Below are 24,670 nucleotides of genomic sequence, written 5' to 3'. Positions count from 1 at the left end.
AGAGGTGGAAGCAGGAGGATCAGATGTTCTAGGCCAGTTTGGGCTACATAGCAAGTGCAAGGCCAGCCTGGGGTATGCAGTGAGACCCTGTCTCTAGAAACCAAGAATTGGGAACATAGTTCAGTGGTAGAACACTTGCCTGCCATGTGCAAGGCCCTTGGTTTGATTCCCAACACTGCAGACAAAATACCTCCATCCCCCACAAAAAAACAACTACTACAACTAGAAAATGCAGGGTTACTAATGTGACCTGCATTATATTTCTGTTGGCAGGACTTCTGTAGTCCAAAGTGACTCCCAGTCTTGCTTTTGACCCCTGGGCCTCTAATAAGGCACAAACCAATTGAGATCTGGGACTAAGGGAGACTTGATGGTGACCCCTGGGCTTTGATCTTGTCTCTGACCTCAGGGACCTCCCCAACCAGGTGAAGGGCTTGGGGGTGGGCATGGTAAATACCCATTTGAGCACACATATAATTTCATCTCTGGCTTCTGTTTCTAGTTAGATTTGATATGGTTTGAGAAAAGAAACAAATTAGGAAGGAGGAAAAAGAGGAGGTGGATATGGTCGATGTACTTCCTATACAAGAATGAATATAGAATTTTTAAACCTGTTGTGTCTATGGTCCTACCACCCTCAACATACCCGATCACATCTGATCTCAGAAATCTCAGAAGCAAAACAGGGTCAGGCCTGGTTAGTACTTGGATGGGAGAATTTTTAAACCTGTTGAAATCAACGTAAGAAGGGGAAAAATAGAGGAGATGGACCAATTCGGGTTATCATACATATATACATGGAAATGTCACAAGGAAACTCCATGTATAGCTATCTTAAACAAACAAAAATACCTTTTTTTTTTTTTTTTTCAAAAATGGAGAACAGGAAGGTCAAACAGGTCCATCTGGGGACCAGTGGGAGGAGGGAGGAGATAAGGAAAGGGTGTAGGAGGGTGAATGTGGTGGAGATACTATGCATACATGTATGTAAATGGAAAAATGAGAACTGTTGAAACTATTCCAGGTACTGGGGGATGGGGGATAAAGGAGAATGATGGAGGGGGTGAATTCAGCTATGATATATTGTAAGAGTTTTTGTAAATGTCACAATGTACCTCTGGTACAACAATAGTTTAAAATAAAAAACAAAAAGGGAGAAAACAAAAAGCAAAAGCAAACAGAGGCTCACTCCAGTGGTAGGGTAAAAATTAAAATAACACATCAACCCAATCCATAAGCTCTGGAAGACATTTCCACTAAAACCATAATCTTCTAATGCTGTGTCTGCAGGGGGACAGACTGCCTGGTAGGAAGGAGGTGTTCCTGGCTCAGAAACAGAGGGCTAAGATGAGGGATCACGACTGTTTGCTTTTGTGCTTTCAGACACTATGGTGGATATGAGCAGCCAGAGGGCTGACCACTGTGCTCCAAGACTGTCATGTTCCCAGCCCTTACCGTAAGTGATGTCTTAAAGGAAAGATGTTTATTATACGTTAGGCCTGGGAGACAGCACAAATTTATACTGTGAGGAGTCCCATGTGGACGCCAACGAGCTTCTTGAATTTTCTCCCATACATATTTTTGTATTTCATCATATGCATGTGTTTGAGAATTTGTCAGGTAGAACTCCGCGCTTTGTAGGGATTAGGTAGTTTGCACCTTTAAAAGAAGTCTGAAGTTTGCATAGGAGAGTATGGATACAAGGTAGCCAACAGATGTGGCTCTTTACAATACCCTTTAGAAAGTTTAAAGTGTCACTGTCTAGCCATTTACCTCTGAGGAGCCAGGCTGGTTTGTAATCAGAATTAACCATGTAGCATGTCACAGAACATGGAGTTAAAACCAATCACATCCATTTCTTGGGAGGTTCCTGAAGTCAATACCTTCACAATCCTTTCCTCTAAATTCAACCTAACAGCTCTGACTTGAACTGGCAGTCCTAAGCTCTACCAGATAGTATGGCTTATAAACCTACACAATGTTATCAGCGGTTTCCTGTTAGGGATTTTCAAGTGTGCTTGCGAACAACCACATGCAGATTAGCTTTGGGAGAGACGTTTTTAAGCACCTTCGAACTGCAACGTCATCTGGAGGAAAATGTCTTGTCAAAAGGTCGAATAAATTAAGTTCAAAGGAGGTGACAGTGCTCCCCCCGTTAGCCTGGATGGCAGTAAGTTTATTTCTGTTTTGGAGAAGAACCTATAACATTATGAAAGCATTCTCAAAGGACACAAAATCTGAATTCTGATCACCATTACAGAGTCTGATATTATTGTACCAATGCTCTCTGTAAACTTCCTGGACACTTCCTAGTCAAATTTACAAATGTCAACTTTTGGAGCCTTATTTGAAGCACAGTAGATTCTCTTATACAGTCTTCTACCATCCCCAGTGAGGGGAAGCAGTCTCGCACCCCTCCCCTCCCCTCCTTCACCTCCCTCTTTTTTTTTAGAAGAAATTATTGGCCTGGGAGCAGTGACGTATGCATATAGTTCCAGATACTCAGGAGGCTGAGGTGGGAAGATTGCTTGGACCCAGGTTTGAGGCTAGCCTGGGCAATATAGCAAGAACTTATCTCAAAAAAACTAAACAAACTGAAAATGGAAAAACTATTATTTATACAAATAATGCACAGGTATCTTCTTTTTGCTTTCTTTCTTTCTTTCTGGCAATGCAGACAAGTGAAGTGCCCTACCTCTACCACTGAACTGTACCTCACCCCACTATTTTTTTTTTAAAGAAAGACCTTTTCCATAAGTAACTACTCTTATAAATAGAATGTTTTCTATGCCTTATAGACATATACGCAGATGTACACACACACACACACACAAAAGGCCAAATAAATTAATATATAAGTCCATTTAAATAACTGTGAGATTTTTATGTAAACAGGAATATGTCCTTATGATTTTGTACCTGATTTCCATTCTAAAAAGGCTATTTTTGGTTAGCTTTACTATAAACATAATTCAGTGAGAAACAATTAAAGAAACCATAATAAAATCTTACATATTTATATAGTGTTCTTAAATTACCAAATTATTTTCCTATGTGGTCTCATTTGATTAGGATAATCAATTAGAATAATCATGACTCTTTCTTAGCTCCTCCACATCTACTTTAACTTCTGAAGCAAGAAAGCAATAAATGCTTTTTCTAAACACACTCCCCCAATGTCATATACACTTGTTTATTCATTTGATGAACCTGGTCCAGCCCCGCTGCTTGCCTTGGGGACATCACAGCCTTTTTCTGTGATAACTGCGGCACACAGTAAAGAAGAGGCAGCAGGAAGTGTGGGGGCCTGTGCTCTCTTTCTGACTTCCCAACTACCTGAGCAAGTCCCTTCTTAGCATCTTTCCTCACTGGCAAAAGGGGATATGGAAATCCTTTTTTTCTGAAGGGGATAAAATAGGATGGTGTTTGGAAAAGCCCTGAGCAAAGTTCCAGTTAAGGGTACTAGTATTGTGAGACCCAAGGGCACCCCTTCCTCCTCTGACGTTAAGAAGTTTGCATTTAAGACTAGTAAGAAGAGATAGCAAAAAAAGGAAAAAGAGAAATAACCAGTAAGTATGACCCAGCCTCCAAGTCAGACCTTCTGAGACATTTAACTACACGACTCCCTTTGGTTATTACTAAAGAGAATATGGGGAGAAATTATGTGACCCTAGTTGGAAGAAAGTGACAGAACAATCCCAAGGTAAAACAAAGCAGAGCAGCCCTAGTGGCCATGGACAATGGGAAAGCTAAGACCTTCCCAGCTGAAACCTGTCTAAAGGGCTGTGTTGTCAGCTGCATGTCATCTGACTACACTTAAAAGTTAGAAAGCTGACTTCATTCTGACATAAAATTTCAAGCAGTGAAATAAACTGATTACTGGTCTGCCATATTCATCTCTGAAAGCTATTTTGCCTTGGGGCATTCCATACAGTCCCAGAATTTTTTGACAAAAGTCACTGAATTGCTAAAAATATGGATTAAAAAAAAAAGAAATGTTATCAAAAATATATATCCCAGGCCAAAGGTCCCTCAAAATCAGGCAAACCTCTTCCCCAATTAGCAACACTCCTACATTCCCCCTCCCTCTGCCAGTGACCTTGCCAGCACCCTTACCATCAGCTGCGCTGAAGTACTCCGGGTTCACAGATGCATACAGCACTCCATTCCCCAGTCTGCTGCTATTTCTGTCAAAAAAGATGAAATTCAGGTTAACAAACCCCATCTCCATACGTGTCTGGAAATACTCTCATCTTTGTTCTATCCACTTTATTTGTTCTGTTTCACCAAGTACCTTGAGGAAGGGAATGAAGAGTGCTATTGCTGGTGGGAGCTCTTGTCTACCCTCCCGACTCAGTTCCATGTGGCACAGCAGACATCTGAGGACAAGTCTCTTCGCTGGCCTCAGATTAGAGCTTTTAAGAAACATTTGTTTCTTTGCTTCATTGGAAATTACAAGGCTTATTTGACTGGAAGAACTAAGCTGGCTTGCTTGGAAAAGCTCTTCAAAGCCAGAACAACAAGTAAGGGGAGGATGGGTACTCAGAAAAAAACCATTCTTTTGGTTGTTGTTAAAGCATTAGAAAATCTTCTCTTTTCTTGTGAAGCACATTTGACTAAAAAAAAAATCAGATTTTCTAATCTGTATATTTTCTCAAAAATGATGGACCTTTGCTAAGCTCAAATCATCCAACCACCTAGTCGCAAAACTCATCTTAATTTGCCCCAGGAGCTCACCTCTTTCTGTGGAAGACGTAAAGCATGATCACCAGTCCTCCAACGACCAACACAATGGCCACTGGCAGAGCGATGATCAGATGGATGAAATTTTCATATGTGGCTGCAGAAACAAGGAGCAAACGGTACAATGTCACTGGCTGAACAGTCTGCTTATTTCATCTTTTTTATATTTGGTTGGAACTATGAACAAAACATTCCTGAAAACTCCTTTACTCCCCCATGGCACTCTAGGGATTCTTCAAAGTAAATGCTATCAGAAAATAAAACACCAAACAAAATGAGTTAAGTATATATACCTTTATATATATATATATAAAAAAAGGTTAAGTATAGACTGAGGTGTGTATTCATTTTTTAAAGTACCGAATATTCTGATATAATAGCTCAAATGATGAACTGAAGGAAAGTAATCTTTGTATGCCTTTTAATGATTGAGTGGAAGCACATGTATTTGCTGAAATAAAAAGGACATAGATTCTTACATATATAGTGTTTAAGCCAAACTGACCTTTGTCTGTTTTAAGACAGTCTCACAGGCAATTTACACACTTACTTACACACACACACACACACACACACACCCCTTGTCTGTCAACCATGCTCTGAATTTTCCAAACACTTGAACACTCGAGTCTGGTTAAAGCCTGACACCACAGAGCTGGCCACAGCCCTCATCCCCACTACTGTATGACAGATGGTAGACTGGGCACCAAACATTCAGATCCACACTCCTAAAAATCCTGCCAGATGTGGGAATCAGTACATCAATGGGTACAGCAAAGTGATAGCACACACAGCAAGGGGCAGAGAGAGGAAGGGAGAGAAGACACAGGAGACAAGAGACGCAGCCTGAATCTTGAAGGAAAAAAAGATATGCTTTTCCTGGGGTATATGATTTTCCAAGGAGAGGAATGATACTGCAGGGAAGTAAGGGCCGGCTCATGAAGGGCCTTGTCAACTCCATTCTGCAGGCTAAAAGGAGTCAGTGAACACCTTCACAACCAGCAATGAACTCATCAGGCTCATGTATTGGGGATATGGCTGGGTCCCAGGACAGACTTGTGATCTTCCTGCTTAAGCCTTCAGAGTACTGGGATTCCAGGTGTGCAATACCACGCTCGACTCACTGCTCCTTTTCCATAAACAAGTATAATCAAAGATGCAACCTGGCTTTTGGATCACACATGCATCTGGTAAGTCATGGCCCCAAGATGGGAGCCAAGCTTATAGTAGTTCCATGACACAAGCAACAGGAGATTCTGAGTTACAACAATAGTGCTGGCAATGGACAGGCTGGATTCAAGAGATATTTAAGACCCAGAATCCACCAGACTTGGGTTGTTGAAATGAAGAGAGAGTGGTTGGAGAGAAGGAAGGGAGAGGGAGAGCTGTGAGGTTCCTTATTTGGATTGCCAATGGATTATGGGGCCACTGACTGAGTTAAGGAATCAAAGATGGAAGAGATGTTCTCAGAGCAGCAATTTGAGTTTTATGCAAAAAAGAGCCTGAGGTACCCACTGAACACACACGTAGAGATGCCCACTTGGAAATGGGGTTGGAACTCACTTAGGACTAAGTTACATGATCATAAGCCACCCATCGACGATTATTTTACCACTAAAATCTGTTATTATTCTTACTCTTTAAATACTATTAAAGCTGCTTAATTTTTAAAATTAAGTATTTTCTTTAATCAAGTACTTTTCCTGCATCTTTCAATTTCTGAAAATACTCACAAGTATAGCACCAGTGGGAAGCGAATAAACTTTTCTTTTTTCCCCTCAAAGGACTATCTCTTATATTTGTATCACTTATACTACTTGGTCAGGTTGTACTGTGTTCTTTTCAAGTTTTACACTTCAACAAGGACATGGAGAAACTAGAACACATTCAGAAGAACAAAATGATTAAAAGGCTAGAAAATTGTTCTACATGAATGGGCTATAAGAAAAGGCCAAAAGACCCGAGAATATTTAATCTAGAGAAAAAAAGTCTGAAGGTGACTTATTAGAATTTAAGCACATGAAGAGTTCCTAAAAAGAGAGCAGGTACCAGAAAGCTTTCAAAGCTTCCATGTCCTCTTAAGACTGAACACGAGGAAATGAGACTAAACTGCAGCAGGAGGGTCCTGTCTGACACCAGGAAACATTCCCCAGCACCAAAGCCAGCACACAGTTCCTATTGCCCTTCTGTGTGAGCCAACTTCTGCTGGAAAAGCTCCATCAGAAGGACCAGTGGATTCCCCGGTGGTGTCCTAGCACTCTCAGGGTTACAAATGGACCAGCAAAGGCAAACAGCAATGTGTCCTCTCCCAGGGAAGGCTATACTCACTAAAACCCAAAGCCAAGGCTATGTCTCTCAGACCACAGTCCAAAGCCAGACCCCAGACCTAGGCTCTGTTCCCAGGGCATAGGTGGGGGTGGAGGGAAAGGATGAAGGAGAACATAATCCTGGAGAAGGTTACAGGAATATAACAGTTCCAGGTGTTGGAAAGGTGGTTTGGATTAAGTATCTCCCTCAAAGACCCATGTCTCAAAGTCTTGGTTGCCAGCCTATGGTACTATTGGAAGGTGGTAGAAACTTTAGGAGGTAGGCTCTAGGGGGAGGAAATTAGCTCACTGGGGTCGTGCCCTTGAAGGGGACTGTAAGGCTCTGGCCTCTTCCTGTCCCTCTCTTTGCTTCCCACTATAGAACATAAAGTAAGCAGCTTTGTTCTACCAAGTGCTTCCCATTCTGATGTTCTGCATCACCAATTCAAAAGCAACAGAGCCAACTGTTCATGAACTGAAATCCCTGAACCCATGGAACAAAAATAAACCTTTCTTCCCTTAAAGTTAATTATCTCAGTTACTTTGTCACAGTAATGGAAAGTCAACTAACATATAAGCTAACTGGTAAGACAAGGTTAAGGGGACTAAATGGGAGAATTCAGACAGTTTTAATTGACAAAATTACCTGCCTAAGCATGCCTATCCTTAAAGCCCAAGTCAAAGCACAGTGGAGTGCCAGGTACGTAAAATGATGGCTTTAAGTTTATAATTCTATTCACACCATGCTTCTGCTATCTGTCACTATGAGGATTTTTAGATATTACATATCTCTGAACATTTGGTACTGACTGGATGGACTACAGGAGTTTTTGGTTTTAAAAAACTTTTATTTATTTTAATTGATACATAAAATTATATATTCAGGTATACCTGTTATGAACAGCATGTTTTGAATGTATACACTGAGCTAATCAGGAAGACTTGCCTTACATCCTCTTCATTTCTTTTTGGGATGGGAACACTTAAAGCGACTTTCTTAGTAATATTCAAGGATATGTTATTATCCTTGTATATGTTAGACAATTGAGCTCCTAAAGGTATTCCTCCTATGGGCTGGAGACGTGGCTCACTGGGACAGAGATTGCCTGGTAGGCATGAGGCTGTGGGTTCAATCCCTAACATCACAAAAATGAGAAAAAAAAAAAAAAAGCAATGAACTTATTGCCCCTAATTGAAATTTTGTATCCTTTGACCAACATCTTCCTAAATCCCCTCCCTCAACCACCCCAGTTTCTGGTATCCACCATTTTACTCTCTACTTGTATGAGAGCAACATTTTAGATTTCATGTCTGTGAGATCATATGGTATTTCTGTGCCTGGCTTATTTCATTCAACAGAATATCCTTCATGTTCATCTGTTTTATGGATCAACTGCATTCCACTGTGTGCATGGTCCACATTTTTTTTTTAATCCACTCATCCATTGATGAACACTTGTATTTCCATTGCTTGGCTATTGTGAAAAGAGCTATAATAAACATGGGAGTGGAGATGTCTCTTTCATGTACTGACTTCATTTCTTTTGGATATGTACCCATGGGTAAGATTGCTGATCTTGTTTTAATCAGAAGAGCAGGAAATACAGACACTGGGAAGCTCCATTCCACTAGACCCAAGAGTACTACCACCAAGCAAGGCTGAGATACAACTTCTGGGGGGAGTAGTAGTAAGGAATGCCATCATGCCAAATTTGATCTCATTACATGAATAAAAATAATCTAAATAACTGGATTTCTGATAAGAAATAAAAAATTCAAGCCAGGTATTATGATATGTGCCTGAAATCCCAGTCTGCTCAAGAAGCAGAGGATTGAGGTTTGAGGCCAACTCAGGCAAAATCTTATTGAGACTCCTATCTCAACAAATGTGGTGGTGTCCACCTATAATCCCAGTGACATGGGAGACACAGGAAGAAGGACTGTGGTTGGAAACCAGCTCTAGGCAAAAAGCATGAGTTCCTGTCTGAAAAATAACTATGGCAAAAAGGGCTAGGGCATGCCTAGCAAGTACAAAGCCCTGAGTTCAAATCCCATACTGCCAATAAAACAATAAAACTCAATATGGATATAAATTCAACAAACAAAAGAATACATTATCTTGGAGAAACAAGAAGTATTTGTGGTACTGTTTTGCTTATGTATTTTGCAAAATTCAGTTTTAAATCTGAAACCAGCATATAGAACAGACTTCTAAAAATTTTGTTATCAGTGTGTGAGCAAACCTTGTAACATTACCAAGTCTCTGCACACAGGGTGAGTACTCTGCTTCAATGTACATTAGTGCTTTCAGCCTGCATCTGAATTTTACCAATGGGCAGGCTTACGGGGAGCAGAGTGCCTCCACTTGGAGTGCTGTCATGGAGATCGCTACCCTGCAGCAGTGAGACCAGATGGTAACTCAGGTTCCCATCATCAATTTGGATTCTGAGCGCTGAATCTGAGCCGTAAGCAGCTTCACTAACCATGTAAGAGATGGAATGGTCAGTTCAATGCTTTATAAATTGCGTTTGAACCTCAGTCACAGTGAAAACCAAAGGTCTCTTCTGGCTCTTCAGTGGTTGTACCATCCTAAAAGAGGAACTCATACCCTCTTTCAGCCTGTCGCATGAGATACGAATCCCAGGCTCAGGATCTCCCTAGGCTGAGCTCCCAGACCAGCCCCTGGTTCTTTAGCACAACTCTGAAAGTTGGCCAACTCCTTCCTAACAAAAAAAATCAGAATTTCAGCAACCCAGGCCACCTTTCAGTTTTACCACACTACTCCCTCCACAAGCCTTACTTTTGGCTGGGACATAGAAGAACACAGGATCTGTCCATGATCCATTCCCAGAGAGAGAGGTGGCCTGAATCCGGGCTGTGTAGTTGCCTGGATTTAGCCGGTTAAGCTTGGCCCCTCCATACTTCCTGTATTCCTGTCTGGACACACATTCCCGCTGATCCTGGGGAAATAAAACATGTGTCATTTTCCTACAAACATGCAGAGATCTGGCACCTGACAAGTCAACTTACTTTGTAGCTGCTGAACCTCTGACAACTCACCTAACATCGCTGATTTTGACCATCAATAAAAGGGAAGAAACCAAGTCTTAAAAAGTGGCCCTCAAGTAACTTAAAATGCACCCACAGAAATTGGAAGCAAATATGTTTGTAACAAAACAAAACAAAACTCCAGAAGAGTTACAAGTTATTAAGACTGATTGCTTAGCCTATGTTATTTTCTACAATAAGATCATTTGAGGGTTGGAAGAAGCCCAGTTACTTGCAAATTCTGGAGTCCTACTCACAGAGCATGGAGCTACTGGAAAGGCTTAAACTCTCATGACTGTAAACAGCACCTTATCATTGTCAGTTACACTAAACAGCACCTTATCATTGTCAGTTACACTAAACAGCACCTTATCATTGTCAGTTACACTAAACTGTGGTGCAATGCAGTGCATGCTATCAAGTCTGATAGAAATACACACAGTTGTAGAACACAGCCCCAAACCTACCTCAACTTGTGATCCGTATTTTATTTCATACATCAGAATCAATCCATTGGGGTTCTCAGGTTCTGGCCACTTTAAGAAGATAGAATTTTCAGGCCTTGCCTCCCAGGTCACAGGTCCAGGAATGTCATCTGCTCCTTCTGTATCACAATGTAAACAAGTGGCAAAGCTGGATTCAGGTTCCCAGGAAGGGAAAGAAACACTGGGCTAACTTGAAAATAACCCTCCCGATCCATGCATGCAGAACTGTTGACAGTGACCACTTGACAGGGCTAATCACGCACAGCAGAGGTTTAAAATAGGACCCACCTGACCTGTACATCTCAAAGTGCCACAGTACCCACCTTCTGCCTATCCCCTCCCACCATAAAAGCCTGTGACCAAGTACAAGAGGAAATTCTTGGCAGCCTGAGTAACTTTTTTCTTCTATTCTGCTTCTACCACTTAGAAGAATGAACTCGTCAGGGCACACGTGTGGTGGCTTATGCCTGTAATCCCAACTTTAGGGAGACAGAGATTGGGAGACCATGGTTTATGGCCAGCTTAGGTACAAAGTTAGTGAAACTCTGACTCAATAAACAAGCGTGCATGGTGGTGCATGCCTGTGATCCCAGCTACTCAGGAGGCATAGAAGGGTCACAACAGCGTGAGGTCTTATCCGAAAAATAACAAAAGCAAAAGAGAGCTGGGGGGTGCGACCTAAGTGGTGGAGCATCTGCCTAGCAAGCAAGAGGCTCTGAATTCAAAGCCCAGTGCTGCCATTGAAAAAGAAAAGAAAAAGAACCCATCAAACCCAGCAGCACTGAAAGGGTATGGTGAGCTGCTTCACCTGAAGCAGCATGGAGCCTCCAGGTGACTAACTTCCATGTGTGCATGAGAGCTGTCACAAAGCCAGCCTGGGAGGAACCTGCTAAGAAACTGGTGCTGAGGGCAAGCAAGTTGTCTCTGCCATCATCTATTCCTTTAGTCATTGCTGACCTTATTTCTTAAAGCAAGCCGGTAAGCCAAAGTCATAGAAAGTTATGGCTGGGAAAGGCACTGAGAGATTAGCTGGTCTATGTCTGTCTTAGGAGGGCTCAGGAAACTGAGGTATGTGAGGCTAAGGGTTATCCCAAGGTAGGCTACACGAGAGAACCAGAACCATACCCAGGAGACCCCTCTCCCATACTCTAGTCATCTTCATGTTCTTTCTACTACTTGATGCCTCCTGAGACAATGAAAACTGGGTAATTCACCCACTTTCAAAGATGGATGAGTGGCTGTCTGAACCACAGTGTCCAATTTACAAAGGAAAAACAAGGCCAAATAAGCATGATTACAAGCTACTCCAGGAGCTGACCTTGAGGAGAGATGGTCACTCTGAATCAAAGCAGCTGCTAAATTTTGGGCATGGAGTATTCCCCCAAAAGCCCATTTGTTGAAAGTTTGGTCTTCAGCCTATGCACTATTGGGGGGCTGGGCCTAGTAGGAAGAAGTTAAGGTTACTGGGGTCATGCCCTTGAAGGGGATATTGGGACACTCTCTCCTCCCCCAATCCTCTGTTTTCTTCCTGGCTTCCATGAGGTGGTCAGGTTTATTCTACCTGGTACTGCCTTGCCACAGGAACAAGTGACTATGGATTGAAAGTTCTGAAACTGTGAGCCAGTTTCCTTAAAAGTTGACCATTTTATGTATTTTGTTAGTGATGGAAAGCTGATTCACACAGTAGCTGATTGAGGATTACACCTATTCTGAAAAACTAGGGAGGGAGCCAACTGATCTACATGTGCACAAATGGGGAGGAGGGATTACATGTGCTTGCTAGTGGACCACAGAAACCAAGAAGAGGAGAGAGAATCCTAGAGGGAGCTTGCAAGAGCTCTGTGTGGATGAACTGGGATGGGTAATGCCTCTGTGAGAACACAGGCTCCGTTTCCTGGGCAGCTGGCCTACAACACTGTCTACCAACGATCACACATTCTGCAGTAGGACTGAGTTTAAGGGTTGTCACCCTGGGTGTCAGCCTCATGTCCACAAGATATGACCTTCTCTTTTGGGCTATAAGTCAGGAATGGGACCACTCAGATCACTCCATACCTGCAGGCATGGTTCTTGCAAAGACAAAGTTGGAAGCGCTGCAGCCCAGCTTCTCAGCCTCGTGGTTACAGCTATGGATATCAATGCGGTACAAAGTAAATGGCCGGAGGTTAGAAATGACAGTTCTCTCTTTGTTGTCCACTCTGCTCTCAAAGAAAGGATATTCTGTCTCAAGCTCTTCTGGGTCTGTGACATTGTAGGTATCCACCACCGTGGTGTTCCTGCTTCGGCTGGACATGGTGGTGTTGACCACCTGCATGACATCTCTCCGTCTCCTTTCAGGTCTGCAAGGAAGAGAAAAGCTTGGTTTGGGAGTGCTTCTGCCTCTTTTGTCTTTTCTTGGTCCAAGATAAGAGGAGGAGAATAGAAAAACCTTAATCTTGATATAAAAGGAACTATTCAGGCCCCTTGGATGAGAACCATTAGCCAGCCTGGGGATTTCCTTCTTCATTATTTATCTTTCTTTCTCTTTTGTACACGCTCAGATTCAGCACACCTACTCTGCCCTGACTCCTGCAGTGGGTACCCCATTATACCTGGAAGCAAACAATGCTGCACCCATTGTGGGTCAGGTGGTATCCTATTCCATCAGAATGCTAGAACCATGTGGTCACAGACCTTATGATTAAGCATTAAAGGGAACAAACCCAACAGTCATACTGAGATTTATCAGGGTGTGAAGAAAGAGGTGTGTTGTTTAGGCTCCATGGAAGAGATTCAAAAGCTGGTCGTGGTGGCTTTTTAGATCCTGAGATAAAGCGGTCCCGAACTGAGATGCAAGCATAAGCCTGAACCCCAGGGTCTTTTGGGGACTCCTGCTGATCAACCTCCATACTGAAGTCCCTTGTGTATACTACAGTCTTGTAGATTTTTTTTTGGGGGGGGCAGTATTGGAGTTTGAACTCAGGGTCTTGCACTTGCTAGGTAAGAACTCTACCTACCACTTGAGCTGTACACCCCCAGTCCTTTGTGCTTTAGGACTCAGATAGGATCTCAGATAGGATCTAGTGCTTTTGCCCAAGGCTGACCTTGGACATGATCATCATACCTATCCTCCTGCATAGGGATTACAGACATGCACCACCATATCCAGCTGGTCTTTTTTGATAGGAGCTCATTAACTCTTTTGTCTGGGCTGGCCTCAAACTACAATTCTCCCATTTCTACCTCCTGTGAAGCTGGGATTATAGGTATGCACACCACGCCTGGCTCTTCCTGTAGGCCTTCTAAGTCTGGCTTTGCTTGGTATTCAGTGGGTACCTGTGGCTCCCTAAGGCTCTGCTGATGAAAGGGTTGCAGTTTTTGTTATGAACTTAAGTAGCACCTGAGAAACACAATGACAGAAAAGCAAAGGGAAGGCATATAATCCCCAGGGAATGATACCACCATGAAAAATTGTGGGATATGAGACCCCCAAATTGCTGCCTGGGTGGGATAGAGAAAAATGGGCTTTTGGGCTCCCTTCTAAGCCTTAGAAAGAGTCTCCTAATATTTACAGAATCAACAAAGTCTACAGAATATGGGAGAAGCACCCAGACAGGGCAATGGCAACCCTCAGGTCAGCCACAGATGAATGGGGGAAAACAAGATGCTGAGGCGGCCATTGGCAGGTGTGGCTTATCTTGTGCAGGGCAAAGGGGTTGAGGGGATATAATGGGATGATTGTCATCAGGTAAGAAAAGTTAAGAGTCCAGGGAAATGAGGACATCTAGAATACATGGAACTCATTTTTCTCAAGGATGAGACAGGAATAGAGAGCAAAAGTTCACATAGGAAAGCTGGTCCCTTGGCCAGAATCTGAAGGGGAAATTAGAGGGTTAAGGGGCAGGGCAAATGGCTCCTTAGTCTGATTGGCCCATGGATTCACCTGCAAAAGCATAGTCCTTCACTGTGCAGCGACACATCAGGCCCCACTAAAGGCTCAAACTGTCCATCACAGACAGGCTCATCTAAAGTCAGAAAACCACAAGGTTAGGGGAATGTGCCTTTGTTTTCACAATGCTGTGGAAAAAGGGTTGGGAAATGAGGCTGATAATCTGCCATCCTTCTACCCTGCAACCAACAAACCAACCAACCATCTACCTTCCTGGAAGGAAAACACAAGAAACCACACCGATTGCTAGGGAGATCTTTTTCAACACATTACCAGTAAGTTTCCTGCCTTCCTTTCAAAACTAACACAACACAAACTTGTGTCTGCAAGTAAGAAGTTGCTTGGGCTTGATCCACCCCTCTCCACCAGGCTACCACTATTGAAATGGTATTACACCATTAAGTATGCTCAACAGTCTATTTATTTGTAAACACCACAATTTGAGATTACATAGCAGTCACTCTTTTGACACCAAGTCAAGAAGTGGGGGAGGGAGGCAACACAAACTATTAGCAGGAAGACAAGGGATGGAGTAACAGAGTAGCCTATACATAATTCTTTGCAATAGCTACATTTCAAGTGGAGTGACCAACAGTAGGTACTGTTGCCAACTTTCCTCACTCCAGTCTGTGATACAACCTACTCCCATTAGAAAGCCTTTTACTTCTGAACATCTGTCAACATTTAAGCCAGTGTAAAAAAACTATATGATTTGCAAAATAAAAATGGTGGTCAATGAAAGGCATTTGCCACCAAGTATCAACTTCAGAAAGCAACTTTACAAACTATAGTTTCCATTCAAGCAGGCTAAGCTGGACAACATAGAAGAAACTAAATCTCGCCTATTTGGTTTTTGACCCCAAATAAATTGTTCTTAGAATGAATTGAAAGAAATTGTACTAGGTTTTGGACAATTTTAGTTATAAAACAAACAAACAAACAAAAACCAGACTTCACAATTCATTTCTTGTAAGTTGTGTTGTCTCACCACAGACAAATTATGGGATCTACACTCATCACGGATGAATGCATTTATCACGTGGGATACAGCAGAGAGAAAACTTATTATCTTAAACCCAACAAAACAAACTCTGTGCATTAATAACATCTGTATCAACCACATCTGTATCTTCACATCACTTAACATGGTAGCATTTGACTATAAATGTAAGGGGCCTATTGAGTATATTATTAACAATAATGGAGTATCTTCCCATTATTCCCCAACAGTTCTTATGCTGGAAGCTTGGTCCTCGGTGTGGCAGTACTGAGAGGTGGTGGAACTTTTAAGAGGTGGGGTTTTTGGGGGAGATGATTACTTCACTATAGGTGACGTAATATATATAGGTGCTGCTCTCAGAAGGGATTTCAGTAGTCTCCAGGAGTGAGTGAGTGAGTTGTTCCACAACAGTGAACTGTTATAAAAGAGAAAGGGTATGGGTCTTTGGTTTCCTGGCTGCTTTGTGCTCTCTTCCTTTTTGCTTCTACTATGATGCTTTGCCATGTGATACAGCCAAGGGAGCCCTCACCAGAGCAGAGCAGATGCTCATTGCATGCTCTTAAGCCTCCAAAACTTCAAGTTTTACCTACTACCTAGTCTCAGATACTTTGTAAGAGTAAGAGATAATGGACTAGAAACATTTCTGAATCTTTGACTCACAACCTGGACCTTAATGTTGCCAGTAACTTTTGATGGAGAATAAACAGACAACTTCCTGGAACTGGGGATGTAGCTCAGTGGTAGAGTGCTTGTCTAGCATGTGTGAGGCCCTTGGTTTGGTTTCTAGCACCAAAGAGGGAAAAAAGGACAACTTCCTGCCCATTCTGCTTGGGACACTCCATGATTGCCCATTCCTGTAATAACTGGAATTGCCTCTTGCTGAGCCTCTGCTGACCTGGATGGAATGAACCACATGAAGGCTGCAAAGAGAAAAAAAGCCTTGGTTTGTGAGAATGTAGGCTCAAGGCCCAGAGAGATTGTAAATTAATTAAGAATGTCAGAGAGGGCACCAAACCTCACAGAGTTCCAGTTTCAAACATCTCTGAGCTGTCAGATTCTAGGAACCACATATGGTACCCAGCTATCACAGATAAGAAAACAGCAGTACACACCGGACCACAGGCTAACACCTGATAGCAGACTGAGCTGCCTGCCAACAGCAGCTACACCAGCAAGGCAGGAGGGAAGACCCGAAGCAGGTTTCTAGACACTTGCAGATCGAGCAGCTTTAACTACCAGAAAGGAAGGAAGGGGAAACAAACCCACCAAGCAGTGAGGAGTTTCATTCTCAAAAGGAAACAGTAACTTTAAAAGGTCTTTATTTTCTACTTCACTGGTTCTTCCAAGAAAGATGGCTACCTTTGACTATTTCACAAATATCAAGAAAGTCATGTGACAGGAAAAAAAATCACTTTAAAATCCATTTGTTGTTACAAACTAAAAAATTCTTTAAGGACAAAGTAATAATGAAATAAAATAGTGACTATTGGCTTCTGGGGTTTCTCAGAGGCAGAGAGCTGGAAGACTGGGGCAGGTGCCACCAGCACATCACTGATCTGAACCCAGCTGTCCATCTAGTTTTCACGTATGTAGCCATTTCCAAATTCTGCACTATAATCTTTCAGGAAGACAGGGAGTCATGCCAGCACTCAATTTCCATCTCTTTTCCTAGGCATCACTCGCTGTTCTAATGTTTTCTCTTGGTTTTTAAAAATTATTTTGTTCACTATCTTTTTTTTTTAAATTGTGGCAAAGTTGTATGTTAAAATTAAAGATTATGAATTCACCACAAACCTTGCCATTCTAACTATTTTAAGTATATGGTTCAGTGACACTAATTTCATTCACAATGTTGTGCAACCATCAGCATTATGCCCTAAACAGAAACTCTATCCATTATAAAATAATCCCATTTCCCTGTCCATTCTCTGTACTCCATACACATGGAATCATGCAGGGCTTTGTTTCACTCAGCACGAAGTTTTCAGGGCTCATGCATGCTGTATCATCAATCAATATTTCCTTTCTATGGCTGAATACTAGTCCATTGAATGGATATACCACATCTCAATTATCCATTCATGTCTGATGGACACTTGGGTTGTTCTCAGCTTTTGTCTACCATGAATAGTGCAGCTACTGAACATTTCCTTTCTTCCACTCTTGTTCCCACTTTGCAGAAACTAAGGTGAGAGCACAGAAGAGGGAATGCCTGGCAACAGTTTCTTTGACAAGCTATGTCTTCTGTGCTGCCTCCCAAACCTGCTTACAAAGGATGCCTGGGGTGCCTGGCTAAGTTTGGACGGTGAGACTCCTTTCAAAACTGGCTCTGTGGGGGGGTGAATATGATTGAAGCTTACATTATCACTCTCCCTGCCTGTCTGTCTGTCTCTGTCTGTATGTATGTATGAATGAATGAATGAAAATAGCATAATGAAAGCCACCGAGTGAGAGAGAGGATAAGAAAGAGTAATACAGACAGGGTGAATTTGACAAAGTACATATATGCATGTATGTAAATATCACAATGAAACTCCTTTGTACAATTAATTTATAAGAAAGACTGGCTCTGATTTTTTTCCCTTTTGCTTCACTCCTCTTCTGCCAAGCTGGGGAGATAGCAGAGAGAAGTGGGAAGGGCAGAGATGGAACCAAACTTTTCACTTGGCTGCTTTCCATCAGGACAAGTGATTTAAGCTCTCTGAGCTTCATCTCCCCATCTCTCTGCAGAGGGTCCCACCTGCTCTCTGCAGGGATGGTGTGGCCGAGGCAGGCATACCTATCACACCCATGGGCTAACATGAGCCCTGGCTCCCTCCCCTTAGGCTAGACAGCTTCCAGTGGAGTTCTGCTTGACCAAGCTCATGTCATCCTTTGTGGCTCTGGTGTCACGCCCTACATAGCGGAGATGGAAGCAACTGAACCTTTCTGAGCAGCACCACCATGTTTCACATGGTATAGGTACCTGGGCACGAAGATAGAGTTGTGCAGGAAATTCTCGAAGACTTTGCGGTACTCAGCTTCTTCCTTCTCGGCCTGCTTCTCAGCTTCAGTTTTGGGGCAAGCACAGCAAGGCCCTTTCTCGCCGCCACACACTTCGGTCTTGGGATTCTCTGTCACCTCTTCCACATCAATGGTGCCATCAGCGTACTTCCTGATGGGAATTTTGTCTTTTCGAAAAGACATGCCAAAAGGAGAGTGGGAATGAAAGCCATGTATAACGCAAGTGTGAGGAAAAAGAATAGCTCCCTTTCAATCAATACGGGAGCTGACAGGTGTGACTTTGGGCTCAGGTAAGTTCAGACAACTGGAATGAGCAGCTGCACCTCTCATCTGGCTGCTGCTACATCCTTACCTTTGGAGCAGTAATTGTGCCGGTACAGATAGCCGTCCTGAGGCTGTCGCTGCCACCTCACAATGTAGTAACTCAAGTTACCGTTGGGCAGAGATGGGGGGTTCCACTTCACAATGAGCTGAGAAGAGGAGTTTGATGCTGAAAGAACATCCAGGGGGATGGAAGGAACTGGAAAGGAAAAGCACATTTCACAAAATGGAACGAACCTAAGGTTGAGGCTGTCAGGGACTCAAGGCAAACAAACAGGAAGCTGTAAGTTTGACCTGGATAAAGAGATAACTATGACTACCGGAACACGAAGTGAAAACTGAACCTTGTTTTGAAAGAGTATTAATTTAAATGCGAACATTTCCTTTCATGGCATCTATTCTCAAGTAATCTCTGTGCAAACAAATGTAGCAGAGTTGCAAATGAAAAAGGTTGTGGGGGTGCAGCCAGGGCTAGAGCAGATGACTTAAAATCTACAGTTAATTCAAACACCTGATTTTCCTCATTTATTACAACTGACATTCTCCCAAACATTTAACCCCAGCAGGTTTAACAAATGGGAAACTTGACTGATTTGGATTTCATCTGAGATTTTCAATCTCTGATAAAAATAGCAAGAAGACAAAATGAAAGGTGGAGAGCATGTGTGTGAGTGAGTGTGTGTGCATGCATCCATATGAGAGAAATCAGAAAAAAAAAAAAAGTGAAGAAAAGAGCACAGAAATCCACAGATCTGTAATTGTGCTTGTGGAATGGTTGAGACATCACTCTGAAAAGTAGGCTAAAAATGCAAACACTGTAAGCCCCAACTTAAAGAAAAGGACTCTGTTATCAGCAAAAAGAATACTGATTTATGGGCAAAGCATAATCAACCAAACTTTACTGATGACACAAAAACTCAAACCCAGAGCTGACTTATTTAGAAAGAGAAAATACATGTACAGATTACTGTTGGTCTCGTTGGGTCCAAAAAAATCACTGATTTTGACAGTTTTTCTGAAGTGCAAGAGATATGTTCACTGTATGTTGCTTAAGCAACAGGTTCGACCGAGCTGTTTTAAAAATCTAAAGGGGCAAACAGCTTTAGAATGTACAATACACATAAGGATCTGAACACCTCTGAGGGATGATACTGTGGGAAAAGGTAATGACTAATGCTTTTTCAGAGAAAACATAACTACTCGATGCTCAGCCATTTTAGAGTATCCAAAAATAAGGATTTCAAAAACAAACAGTTTATTCCTAGGTATTTCAATGTTAAGTGCCACAAAAAAAGAAAAATAGAGGCAGAGGAACAAACTATTATCTGACTCAACCTGGACAGGATGTGGTTCTATCTTTGGGGAAAAGAAATAGTTTTCTTAAGAATTTGCCTCAATGAAAGATTCCTATTTTTCTCAAACTTGCTACAGCGATTTACTGGGAAGTCTTACTTTCAAATTTTAAGATGAAAAACTTACTCTGTTGTTGACTACCATCAGAAGCATGTGCTAAATATATTTCTATAAACATTTTAGGATCACTGACATGACTGTAGCCACTTAGGGGATCACTGAAATGGGGCAAGAGAGGAGAGGAGGAATCAGGTATCCCTGCCATTTTTCCTTCAACTCTACCATTTAAACTTATTTTGTGCTAATTTATGGATATATAAAAACACCCTCTTCAGTATAACAATAACTATTATCAAAAAATGGTTACTGGTCTTATAGACTGTGCCCTTGCCCCTTCCCTAACAAGTTCCTATATGGAAATCCTAACTTCCAAGGTGATAGTAGTGGGAGTTGGAACCTTTGGAAGGTGATTCAGTCATGAGGATGGAGCCCTAATAAATGTAATTAGTGGTCTTACAAAAAGGGTACCAAAGGCTCTGTTGTCCATTCTTTCTGCCATGTGAGGGCAAAGCAAAAGGATAGCTTGTTGTGAATCTAGAAGTTAGCTCCCACCAGGCACTGAACGTGCAAGTGCCTTGATCTTAGACTTCCTCTCTAGACTGTGAGAAATAAATATCTGTTGTTTATAAGCCACACAGTAGTAGTGGGCTGCTGTAGTAGCCCAAATGGATGAAGACAATCACTGTCTTTGAAAATGAAGTGCCTTTTCCTACCTCTAAACTGGTCTATATATATACTTAGAAAATATACATCAATGTTTGCTTTTACATGTCTAGGTTCTAGAATTGAGAAATGGGATACTTTAGAACATGAACATAAGGTGAGAAGGAGGAATGTTTTCATTGGTCAACAGTCAGATTTTAAATATCCACAATATACTAGGTCTATAGATTTTCAGCTTTTGTCTATCTACTGGGAATCCCAGTGGCTACAGAATAAAGAGAGAAAACCAGAAAGCCATAAACCAGTAGCATGTAGATTAGCATGGTTTCAGCTCCTAGTTTGAATAGCATAATAAGCAAGAGAAGTCATAAATGGCTACTTCTTGGTTGAGCCTTCCAAGAAAACCATCCCAGCACCATGGAGGACCTAGGCTCATCAGCACGGAGCAGTGAGATAGATGATGAAGATGTTACCAAGTGCAGAAAACAAGACTGAATAGCTTAAGGTGCTGGCATTAGGAAAAAAGTATACAATACAGTATTATGCAGTGATGAGAAAGGCAACAGGCATGTCTTATTGCTGGCCCTATAACTACACCTCGTCTATATAAGTACAGCAAGGACACAGAGAAACAGGGAATGGTAGGGCTTGTGTGGTGCGTGTGTGGATACCTGAAGCATTGGTGCGAATGTATAAGATTTCACTCTTGGCCCCGCGGATGTGGTCATTTTCCACCATAGTGAGGGTCACAGCCTTCACATAGACAGCATACTGAGTCCAGGGCTTCAGACCATGCAGTAAAATGCCAGGCTCCTTATCCTTGTTAGGAGGTAGGTCCACATCCACCATGTTCCAGCTGTTGGAGCCACAGGCATCCTGGCCATCATATTCTGTGACATTTTTAAAGGGTCTGAAAGACAACCAACCAAGTGCTGGGCTCTGACATCAAAGCTCTCAAGGGTCTTCCCCAAGGGCTAAGCATGTCACACTTTCCATGATGGAATTCTAAGTGAAAGTAATAATCAATTTGGTTTATCAAGCAGAATAAAATTAAACAACTGGACTCTGGGATTCACCAGTCTACCAAACAACAAGAACAAGTTCTACAGTTACTGGGACTGAAAATGTCTCCTTAAGAAGACATGCAGATCTTATTTTTCTCACTCCTGAATTGCAGCATTTTTTTCCACATCTAGAAAAAACAAGCCCAGTTGTTTAATGAAAACAGATATTGATAAAGGGTAATTTCTGGAGAGAAAATTGAGCTATCTTACAGAAACAGAAGTAGCTTCTAAAATTTAAATTGCTCATAGCCCATTTTGATGTTTAAGTATCTCATAATATTCATTCAAATATTTCGTTTCAAGATTGTCTCAGAAACTAGCTTCTGCTCCTTAGTGAAATTACCAGCGGACGTTGCCAATATATTTGTAGGACTTTCAAAGAGAATAGAGTATTTTGCACAGATGCATAGTTGGGTAGGGATTCTATATTTATAAGATGAAAGGGTCACTGGTCATTGGCTTCTGTAACAGAATTAACATAACCATCAAGATGGTAGATCATGGAGGACCCCTTCCATACATACAAACACTGAATGCTGAATAATCCTGAGCTTCCCATTTCTCATTGGCTATGACAATTCCCATAGTTCCTGGCTCCAGCAATGGGTAGGGTACCAGCTGCTGTCTATGCTGCCTCTGGTTCTCACTCTCAGGAAACTAAGCACATGGAAAAGAGACCTATGAGATGGAATCTGGTTAAAGGGATGATTAAGCAGACCGGGGAATTATCTGTATTCAGGAGGTCAAGGAGAGCGGCAACCTGGAGAAGTAAGTCATGGCTGTGCAGGCTATGTCTTAAGACACACCCCCCAGAAGCTTCTGGGAGGAGTCATGAAAGGTTGGAGGCATGAAGGTTGGTCTCTCTCTAGTCCTCTTCCTTTGTTGGAGGGCTCATGACTCAAGAGTAGAAACTGGGAGACACCCATGCAAAATATGACTGGAAGAAGACAATGGACCAGTATGGGGTAAGCTCAAAGACAGCTGTGCATACTATGGGGTATTTCTGGAGTAGTGGTTCATGGGCACGAAGGCTGAAACAATACTTCAACCAAGTTCCCAGCTTATGACAGTTTAGACTGACCCAATTATCTACAACACCAACATTTTCCTCTTTGGATTGAACTTACTCAAACACTACTACCCACTAAACAGTGAAAAACCTCAAGCCAACATGTGTGGCTATCACCAGCTAGGAGGAATGTCACATGACAACTGAGGAGATACATGAGGATAAAGCAGGGTCACTTGGCCTGCTTCCTGGGGACCTTGCAGAGACCCTGTTCAGCCAATACATGCAATGACCAAGGGACTGGCAGTATCCACTCCCAGCCCTGTTGAGAGAATGGCATCAACAAATAGGAAAACTCACGCCTCCTTGTAGTAAACGGTGAAGCTGATGAGATCTCTGTAGTCTGGAGGCCTGTACCGGTGCCAGGTTATGATAATGCGGTTCTTTGACGTGGTGGTGGAGGTGAAATGTAGGACATCACTTTCACCTGGGGCAGAGAGGCACATCCATGAGTGACAGAGATACATGTGTCTCCGAAAAGATACCTGTCTGGGCACAACTTCCCTTTCCCCCCAAAGCTGGAAGTCCAGGTTTAGTCCTTGTCTGGACGTCATAGGTAAGCTTTCTCATTTCCCACTAAGAATCTACACATTTCATTGTGGAGTTCCTAGGGGTTCACTTCTTTGTTTTAGTTCAGTCATTTCAATGCCACTTGCACAGGGAATGAGACATAAACCTCTGATTGTTTCCTAACCTGTGAGAAGGGTCACTTCTGTGAATGAGATAGTTTTACTTTCTGCCCACTCCTAACATGCTGGCTGCCAAAGGGGGCCTGGCTGAGTGAAAGTAAACCTATATGTTGGACTGACTCTTCCAAGAGAGGATGGCACCTGTTCTGCAAGGTGTGAGACCCCAAGTGAGCCACAGAAAGTTTCTATTAGTCTGAACTGGGTATGAAATTGAAAGGACACAGGCACTCCTTAGAGGCCTACACTAGATAAAGTACTGACCAGAGCAGCGGTGCTAGACAAGTCCTCTGTGCTCAATGGTGGGTGCACCTGATAAGTGAAGTACAGAGGGAAGCCACCCTAATCCCCTCCTGTCCTCTGAACCAACTACAATGAGAAGCAGGGAAGGACTGGTGACTGCCATTCTCAAAGAGATCCTCCATTGAATTGTCCTTTCCTCTACGTATGCCTGAGCCCCACTGCACAATGAGAGTTTGAAGTTGAGGGACTGAAGGCAGTAAAACACGAAGAAGCTTTTTGGGCAAAATGTGCTTGACTACACTCTGAAAAATGTTGCAGGTCCTGCTGGAGTGTTATTTAGAGAAAATCCTAGTTGTATTTTCAAAGGGAAATACTGTATACATGATCTGGCAGGTCAGGCTGGCTGACTCTAAGGAGAGAAGCACTTTGAAAAACCTCTGTGCTCTGCACAGGAAACAAGGCAGGGGCTTAGCGTAGCAGGGAGGGCAAAGGCACTGGCTGTAAATATGCTCTCCATTTCTAGCTCTTTCCTCTAAAATGCCTCCTGGACTATCTGAGTATCAACCAGGTAAACCCAGACACCTGCAAGACAAGACAAGACCAAAAGTTAAGCAATTAATGGATTCACTCTGTGTATGTGTGCGTGTGCGTGTGTCTGTTGAGACACAGTCTCACTATGTAGTCCAGGCTGGCCCTGA

General features: G+C 42.5%; 1 protein-coding gene across 3 annotated transcripts in view; it reads right to left on the bottom strand.

The window, feature by feature from the left end:
• Positions 1 to 24,670, bottom strand: part of Igf1r (insulin like growth factor 1 receptor) — a 290,438-nt gene that overhangs the window by 27,735 nt on the left and 238,033 nt on the right. For all 3 annotated transcript variants that reach the window (XM_074062055.1, XM_074062056.1, XM_074062057.1), the window contains 9 exons: positions 23,344 to 23,470; positions 21,582 to 21,820; positions 18,866 to 19,033; positions 18,476 to 18,680; positions 12,638 to 12,921; positions 10,565 to 10,701; positions 9,850 to 10,009; positions 4,738 to 4,840; positions 4,117 to 4,187 (listed from right to left, as the gene is read on the bottom strand). In XM_074062055.1, the coding sequence (XP_073918156.1) occupies positions 4,117 to 4,187; positions 4,738 to 4,840; positions 9,850 to 10,009; positions 10,565 to 10,701; positions 12,638 to 12,921; positions 18,476 to 18,680; positions 18,866 to 19,033; positions 21,582 to 21,820; positions 23,344 to 23,470 (1,494 nt within the window). The remainder of the gene's footprint in view (positions 1 to 4,116; positions 4,188 to 4,737; positions 4,841 to 9,849; positions 10,010 to 10,564; positions 10,702 to 12,637; positions 12,922 to 18,475; positions 18,681 to 18,865; positions 19,034 to 21,581; positions 21,821 to 23,343; positions 23,471 to 24,670) is intronic.

The sequence above is a fragment of the Castor canadensis genome, chromosome 19 (genome assembly GCF_047511655.1).
Source record: "Castor canadensis chromosome 19, mCasCan1.hap1v2, whole genome shotgun sequence".
Lineage (NCBI taxonomy): Eukaryota > Metazoa > Chordata > Mammalia > Rodentia > Castoridae > Castor > Castor canadensis.
This window is presented reverse-complemented; position numbering and strand designations above follow the sequence as displayed.